Source organism: Pundamilia nyererei, unplaced genomic scaffold (genome assembly GCF_000239375.1).
Source record: "Pundamilia nyererei isolate P.nyererei 1_Seehausen unplaced genomic scaffold, PunNye1.0 scaffold00136, whole genome shotgun sequence".
Classification (NCBI taxonomy): domain Eukaryota; kingdom Metazoa; phylum Chordata; class Actinopteri; order Cichliformes; family Cichlidae; genus Pundamilia; species Pundamilia nyererei.
Window position 1 is genome coordinate 1792634 of NW_005187537.1, and position 8731 is coordinate 1801364.

The window sequence follows — 8731 nt, forward strand, 5'->3', positions numbered from 1 at the left end:
TGTGTGTGTGTGTGTGTGTGTGTGTGTGTGTGTGTGTGTGTGTGTGTGTGTGTGTGTGTGTGTGTGTGTTATACTTGCTTTCCAAACTTCACTTGTTGCTCAAAAAGTTGTGGATGGAAACTGAAGTTGAAGCTTTCATCGTGGCTATAATCACCTCCTGTCTGGTTTTCCTGGCTCAACTTTGCCTGGATATTAGTCTCTTGTAAGGGTCAAATCTGTGTCCTTCATCACAGTTTTGCTCAATAGGTTACACTTGACCTTGGGTTAAGAGTAGCAGCTCTTAACACACTATGTGCTGACAGTTGCAAAGATGAGAAAACTAATTTAGGCTGACATGTTGTTGCAGTTGCTCTCGACTGCTGATCAGATAACGAGGCACATCAGAGGAAGACCTCGGGCCCTGCACATCCTCTTGGCTGACTGGCATGATTGGGCCTGAGTAAAACTGAGCTGGAGCCAAGAAAGCCTGTGCCTGTCAACATTATTGTTTCAGTAACTGATGCAATACCCATGTCAGTCATTCAAATTTTGACTCTGAGTGCTGCAAGTGGTAACTAGTGCTTAACAAGTAACTTTAACAAAATGAATGACCACAGTTTATTTCAAGAAAACAAGACAGAGTGCAACTCCTTGTGAATGTAAGCAGGGAAAGAAGAGTTTGTGATCTTCCATCCACTGACATTTTGACATACCAGCTTTGGCAGGTCCACTCAGACACACAATAATGTTCTGTTATGCTTCCGCAGACAGGCCTCTCTCGTCCCCTTTAAAGACGATACACTTTCACCACCACAAGTTCCCCACTGCGCGTTTCATAAATGTTTATCCCACATGACTCTAGCCCCCTCCCCAAAAGTTTGCTTAGGATAGCTGCGAGCGCTGCCAACTCAGATGAAAGGGAAAGATTTAAAGAATGAAATATATAAAGCCTGCTTCGACATGCTTGGTTCGAAAGGTTTCAAACTCTTTTACAAAACCACAATTAACTCTTTACACAGTTCTCCACTGAGTTAAATAAGCAGGACTTGGAGTTGGGTAAAGAAAGAAAGTCAGTTTGACATTTTTTGACTTTACATGTAAATAGTTAATAATCTTATAACCTACAGGATGAATGGATTGGCATAAAATATCAGGAAAACACATAAGAGCTGATTCCAAAGGGGAAAAGCAATGGATAAACCCGCACCAGTGTTTGCTGATCACAGTATAATGAAAGATTGCTTAGAAGTGATCTACTTTTTCCAAACATGCTGAAAAGTCATTATTAATTAAACACCAGACTATGTGAAAACAAGCTGCAGCTGTCCTATAGATAGATTTTAATTTCTCAACATCAAAATGTTTGGTTGACTCTTGTGGCATGTGTGTGCCATTCTTAGAGAAGCAGGAAACTTTTTTTATTTAAATATTTACTCATTCATTACAAAACAATAGAGGAGAAACAACAACACTACAGACAGCCCAGCGTCTCCTTTCAAACAGGCGGAGAGTGAGAGTGGTAATATTCACAGTTACTAGAGGAGAATGTAATGTCGCACTAAATTACAGTCATTGAAAGCTTGTATGGTTACCCAGCGATCTATCACTGTCACACAGAGGGGGAGAGGGGGCGGGAGAGCAGACAGGCGCCAGGCGCAGCAGGATCAAAGCAGGGACATACCTCAGGGAGAGAAACAGTTAACTCCATTTAACCAATTGTCCTACAGACAGTCATTCAGTCAGTGCGCTGCCGCTGCAGGCCCAGCAGCAGTTCCCATAAGAGAGAAGAACGCTCACATATAGAGTTTCACTGAAAATGATTTGACTTGATTTGAAGAGCTGCAGAACATGGCCAATTTGGATGGGCTGCTTGAATGGGCCCTTTACTGTCTCTCAAAGGGATTACAGACAATGAACACAATAGGCTGAAATATGGCCATGGACAATTTGATTACAGGCCACAAGATAGAAATTTACAGTGATAATAACTCTTTGGAATATAAAGAGTGCTGTAAATCGCTGCCTGGATTGCCTTACTGCTTTAATGAAACCTGGTGAAAAACTACTGTCAACACATTCTCCGGTACAACTTCCCAGAAGGGACCCAAAGAGAAGAATTTGTGTGACATATATCTGGTGAGGTTTACATCTATTAAACTGTGAATGGATTTATGACACAATCACAGCACCACATGGTAAATATTTTTATAAACAAAGAAATACACTATATACACACCCAGAAGGCACGCACCAAATCTTAGCACTCATTTAGAGTCCGTTTGTGTCCACCTGATGTCTTTGTATGCTCAACCCATTTTCTGGTTCTGTTTTGTTGTCTACCAATTCAGAAAGGGAATATTTGACTATTTACGCAAAGTTGGGATTGTAAAGCAGAAAATTAAAAACACTAAAATGCTCTGTAAGAACTGAAGAGGGCAAGCATGGGTGAATTGATAAACTCTAAATAAAAATATTAACCAGTGCAGATTTTAATTTGGATTCCAGCAAAGAGTGTTTAAAAGGTAGGAACTGCACATCTGTCCTACCTTACATAGAATAACTCGAGCTGTGCCACTGACGAGAGGTTTATATCTGTCAGAAACCACAGCATATAAAATGGACCGCAACACTGTCTTTACAAATTCGGCCTATCAGAAACCGCTTTAGCCCGGTCACGTGGAAACATCTAAAGACTGATAGGCAGGCGGCAAGATGGAAGGGGAACTTGTGGCACTGCGCTAACGGAGAGACAAGTCTGTGCGTAAAAGCCTGAAAAACACACAGCTGTAGCGTCATCGGAGGAACATCTGCACTAGCACTTATCTCCTCAAGAGAAGCCACGAAAACATAAACAGTGTCGGAGAGAGCGGCAGGAAAATTAGTTGTATGGCACCGCAGTCGTGCGTAATGAATCCTGCGCAAGGATCACCGCCCGTGGCTGCTCCCGGGGAGACTTCGCCGGAGGATAGAGCCGCTGATGGAATTGGAACTGATGAGCTGGACCTGTCACCTGTTAGAAGGTGTAAAACCAAAAGTTCAGATCTGCCTTTCAGTGTGGAATCACTCATATCAGACAGGACGCCGTGCAGAAGCCTCCAAGACTCAGAGCCTGGCTCGGGTTGCGTCCGGATAGAGGACGCAGATTGTGCGTCACAGAGAGGATTTTATCGGTCTAAAGCGGAGGCGGTGGACCTCAGCGACAAGGAGAAGAGCTCCTGGTTGCAGGCGCCTTGCGCATCCCCTCCAAGTGAGTGTAGAATGCGCTATTGCGACATTTTGTGCGATAGTTAAAACAAAAACGTCAACAACTTGTATAGGCAAAGAAGCATAAACAAAATGACTGCTAAACGATTGTATAAAATATTATAATTGTCTGTAATAAAACTATTAAGAGCCAACAGTGAGAGGGAGCTTGAACTTTCCTCCAAAGAGTAAATAACGGCAAAGGTGCACTGACTGTAGAATAGTTAGGACATATATATATAGGATATAGAATATAAGCTTGTGTTTGATATTTTCGTGATCTTCAAGATTATAGTCTATGCGCAATCAAAAATTTAACTTCAAACAATCACTAGTTATGCTATTAAATCGATCGCCGAAGTTCTAGCAGTGTAGATAACTTCTTAATTATATTTCCAGGACTTCCCAGCCCCAGCCCGTGCAACCTACGGAAACACAAGAACAACAGGAAACCCAGAACTCCCTTTACAACCTCTCAGCTTCTTTCTCTGGAGAGGAAGTTCCGACAGAAACAGTACCTCTCCATCGCGGAGAGAGCGGAATTCTCCAGCTCCCTCGGCCTCACAGAGACTCAGGTCAAGATCTGGTTTCAGAACCGCAGGGCCAAGGCCAAGAGACTGCAGGAGGCCGAGCTGGAGAAACTAAAGCTGGCCACGAAGCCGTTGCTCCCGGCCTTCGCCTTTCCTTTCCCCTTGAGCGCACCAATAGGCGCCCCGGCGCTATACGGGGCCCTGAACGGACCTCGGCCTGCCTTACCCGTACCAGGACTATTCAGTGGACCATATGGGATGTACTACTTGTCCTAACTCATACTAACTTTTAAGCTGCTTCGTTGGGGAAACTGCCTTAGCTTTATCCAGCAAAAATATTCTTATGAAATAATCTGTCTGAAATCTCATATTGAATGAAATGTTTTTCGTTAAAGAGCTAATGGGGAAAGAATAATATAATAACCCACAGCAGGGATATGTTAACATAACAGTCTCGCTTCATTTTAAAGCTGTTCATTATTTCCAGGAACAAAAACAAAACAGTTGATTGCCTTTTTTATTTTCAGTAAACACTTATGTTAAGTTTACTCCATGGTAAATTAATTTTGCAGTGGCTCATTTTCAGATTCAGTTTTCAAACTTCACCTGAACAGCGAGGTTTTCTGTCCCAGCTCAGGTATGCTTCAGTTCCAGTAATTTTACTGTAGTAAGAGAAGACCACAGAAGACGATTTTTTTCAGAGCCTGTTGCTTTGAGCTGAAAGCAAAAACTTGTATGACGCACTGAAAGACAACGGCTTGTTAATTCTTTCTATTTTAAATGCTTTGAAATGTCCCACCTCTTCAAGGAGAGTTTTAATTTATAGCAAAAATATTTAAATGACAGTTTTGCTGACTTTCTATATTTTTCTGATAGTCATTTCTGATTTATCTTATTCATGTATGCCACAGAGCTCGAATGTTATCCAAAAAGAAACGTATGGTAGATTAATTCGGGTTTTTTTAATGGGCATAACCGCTCATTTAGAAACAGCTTCACAAATAAGGGGAATCACTTTGACACTTTAATGTTGCAAAGATGCGAAAGTGATGGTTGAGAATCTGTGGATTTGGTGTTTTAATAGGGTCTCTGAACTTAAAATGGAAATATAGAAAATTAAAGTTATCCTTTAATAACTTCCTGAGGTGAGCTCCTGATGCTGTAAAACTCTAAAAAGACTTTAAAGGCCTTTCCTCTTCAACAAAACAAAAACATACATATTTAAAGAATGTAGTTTCTACACGTTACATCTTTTGTGCCTTAGTTCTTCAGTGCTTTACATTAACTGGAGTGAGAACCAGAAGATCTTTAAAGGTTAATTTACTGTAACAATAAGATTTAAGCAACAGTTTCCAGCTCGTTAACAACTGTGCTCATTTCATAAATACAATAAACCTGCTTTACTCGAGCCCTTACCTCAAAAGGAGAATGTTTTTGCACAGGTGTCAGAAGAGCTCTCGAGATCAGCTTCATTACTAAATGTAGATAACTCCTCGTGTAGTTTTGCAAACACTCCAAGTGTTGAACGCGGCAGACCAACTTACATGAGCTATTAAGGTACAGTGTATTTTATATTTCACAAGTGGAAGATGTTTTGTACAATTATTAAAGTTTATTATGAAAATCCCTGACATTCTCTTTTGTTTCTCCTAACACAAAATTTAAAGTGGGCTCCAAAAACCTGCTTTTTTATATTGAAAACACAGCAGTTAAGTATTACTGCATCCTTTTTTTATATATATATAAAACTCTAATAAATGCCTTTTCAGTTTTTCCAGTCAAATTGTGAATGGGTAAGTGCTGGTTGTTGTGTAAATGCAGCACTGCTCTGAGGGATCAGCAACACCAGAACAGCACCACATGAATGCAGTTCATTTACCACAAAACAAACAAACAAACAAAAAACACAACAATAAAAAAAGGAAACTTGCAATTTTTGCAAAATAAAACTTTTTTATTTCAGGTTAAAAACATCTATGACTGTGAAGGTATTCTGTACAAAGGTTATAAAGCTGTAAATCTGAAAAGCCAGAAAATAGCAGCCTTGACTTTGATGCTTCACTTCCTCCTTCCTCGCCGTCCTCTAAAGCCTCGGACCGAACCGTGACCAAAACACACAGTGTTGGGGATCCTGAGAGAAAAGAGCACAGCTGCTCAATTCTGGGCCTCAGATTGCTTAGTTTTAAATGCTAAAAAACTGTAGTACACATGTGCTGTAATCAGTACTTTACACATATTTAACTTATATAATATTCTGGATTTTTTTAAATTGCAAATTTCTTAAAAATGGCTGATTTAGTTTTAACACATACAGATTTGAAGGCTAACCTATAGGAATACTGAGGCTTTCGTGGCGCTGTGCTCTCAGTGTCCTGGGCTGCAGCAAGAACGTCCTCGGTAGAGGCTTTTTCCTCACACTCGTGTGTCTCCATGGATTCCCCTCCCTCGGGTTCGTCGGACGGAGAGTTACACATAACCTCACAGACACCCTCAGACTCACACACATCATCCACCACCTCCATGGCTGCGTCTTTCTGCTCCCTTCTTTTTGTCTCTCGTCTTCTATTAACAAAGATACAATATTTAAAATACGCATAAGGCAAACATATTAAAGTGATGCTATTTTAAACTGCGCCTTTCACAGAGTTAGAAAAATAATACAAAAATACAAATTTTACACATCAGCATCAATAAAGAAGCAAAAAAATCTTATGCTATAATGTGTCTGATCTTATCATGTCACTAAATAAATAATAAAAGAGACATGTAGAGTGTAATGTAAGAATATAAAGAGTAGATAAGGCAATAAGGAGATTGACTAAAAGTCATAATTTGACATTTTGCTACCATCTAGTGGACAAAACACAGCCTTACCCTCGTTCCTTTTTGGTTTTATCGAATCTGAAGTCTGGAGGATACTTGTGAATTCTTATTAAATGGTCCTTCCTGTGTTTATTAGTCCTGAACGTCTGTCCACAGCCTTCCACCAAACACTGGTACTGAAAAATGTGAAGAAAATGTCACTGTGCTTCAAAAAAATAAAAAAAATAAAAATATCTCCTAACAGCAGAGCTCTATTTGACACCGACTTACCATGTCCTGTTTCTGGGCAAGGATAGTAAAGAGAGAGTCATGCCACTCCTGAATGTGAATGTCCAAGAGCCGGGCGCTCGGCAAGGAGCGGCGGCATGAGCAGCACACGTGCCTGTGCAGGGCGTTGTAGTGGTGCTCGTACTCCTCCAGAGCACTGAAGACCGCACTGCAGCCTGAGATGTGACAGGCAAACTCGGACACGCTGACACAAGACAAGAGGAGGAGGAAGGTTATCAACAGTCTGACCAACACTGAGATTACAAGTCATCAGTCAAGTAGAAAATCCAACACGGTTGCTAAATAATGATCCCTTCTGGGGCAAATTTGTCATTTTACTGAATATTTTTAGCATTTCTCAATTAAATATGTCCAAGTGCATAATCTACTACTGTTGCAATCATCTTATTTGACTCGTTTTATTTCTAAATATGATCACTTATTTTATTTACAAGTAATCAGCTTCCCAAAATCCCAAAAATGAAATGTGGGATTAATGTGTTATTTTTTTTGTCATTGTGCAAATATAGTGATTATAACATCCACATGAACGGAATCAACTTCATGGGATTTCCTTACCTGGATGGACATTAAGACACCAAAGGACAAATAGTATGTGGGGCAGGTTAATATGGAAGCCTGTTTCTGCCACTGAAAAAACCAAACATTTTTGGTGATCCATAAGTCAAAATTTTCAGGTTATTGTCTCAAAATTTCAAATTATGAAGTCAAATTTTGAATTCTTTTCTCAGACTTTTGAGTTGGTGACTCAAAATTGTGAGATAATAACCCCAAATCTTTATTTACAGGTAGTTTTTTTTTTTTCAGCACTAGAAAGGACTTTCCATAGATGAGTCATGCTCACAGGAATTTAGGATGAAATAAATATGTAAAAGGATGTTAAAAGTCAGTTATGCAAGTCTTCTGGCTCCTGTATTTTCCTTTTTGTTTCATTAACCCTTATCTCACTTAGTGTTTCGTCAATCTATGGCAGATTTCTCTCTGAGCAACAGATTTTTACAGAGACTCGCAAATAACGGACAAAAACCTTCCTAGTCTTGATTGTAGTTGCATTTGTTTTTACTTGTACTTCTCATCATATCCCATTACAAATCTGACTTTGTGGTGCAAGCTTAGGGGATGAGAGAGAGATCCAGGATGAGATCCTAGCATGTTCACCTGCAGGAGAGCCATGATGAAAGCTTTTACTGTTTCAGGAGACATTTTAAAGGATGAGTGTGTTAACCCATGCATTGGCAAATGTAAATTATGTGCTGTTTAAAGGTGACCCATGCTCATAGCTAGCTAGCTAGATAGATAGATAGATAGATAGATAGATAGATAGATAGATAGATAGATAGATAGATAGATAGATAGATAGATAGCAAGCACTTATATCTCCTGCCTCCCTCACCTGAGTGCTGGCTTGTCTTCTGCCTCCGAGATGTACAGGTCCTGCAGGTACATGTGTCTGTGAATGTCCCCGTCCTGCAAACAGCATTCATCTGCACGTTACAGCCGTTAGCAGAACGAGCAGCTGCCTGCTTTTCTGCTCGGTTTCTTGGTGCTTGGTTACCTCAAACAGCTCGTGGTCCTTGTGCAGGCGGATGATCTGCGGCGTGAAGCTGAACGGGTTGTTTCCATCCTCGGACTCACTGAGTCTCCGCTCCTGCTGTTCATCGCGTCCCTCCGTCCGAAGCTGGAGTGCTTCTGGTTGCAGCATCGCTTCTACACGTTTTCATTGGCCGGGCACAGAAACACTCGTTCACTATTATAACGTTATCAAGTCCAATGGTCGCTATGATGTTACCTCTGGGAGAAGGGTCTGGCTGCAGCCACTGTGGAGCTCCACAGTAACCGGATACACGTGACCTCCACACTAACCGGAA

General features: G+C 40.7%; 2 protein-coding genes across 2 annotated transcripts; one reads left to right on the forward strand and one right to left on the reverse strand.

Annotated features, from left to right (window-relative positions):
* Positions 1 to 2698: 2698 nt before the first annotated feature.
* On the forward strand, positions 2699 to 5373 carry msx3 (muscle segment homeobox 3). Its single transcript, XM_005743922.1, has 2 exons — positions 2699 to 3226; positions 3622 to 5373. The coding sequence occupies exons 1-2, from the start codon at positions 2866 to 2868 to the stop codon at positions 4026 to 4028; spliced, it is 768 nt and encodes a 255-aa protein (XP_005743979.1). The 5' UTR covers positions 2699 to 2865; the 3' UTR covers positions 4029 to 5373.
* Positions 5374 to 5685: 312 nt separating this feature from the next.
* On the reverse strand, positions 5686 to 8725 carry znf511 (zinc finger protein 511). Its single transcript, XM_005743923.1, has 7 exons — positions 8653 to 8725; positions 8419 to 8570; positions 8257 to 8330; positions 6846 to 7047; positions 6627 to 6751; positions 6081 to 6314; positions 5686 to 5883 (listed from the first exon to the last, which is right to left on the reverse strand). The coding sequence occupies exons 2-7, from the start codon at positions 8563 to 8565 to the stop codon at positions 5811 to 5813; spliced, it is 855 nt and encodes a 284-aa protein (XP_005743980.1). The 5' UTR covers positions 8566 to 8570; positions 8653 to 8725; the 3' UTR covers positions 5686 to 5810.
* Between the last annotated feature and the right edge of the window lie 6 nt (positions 8726 to 8731).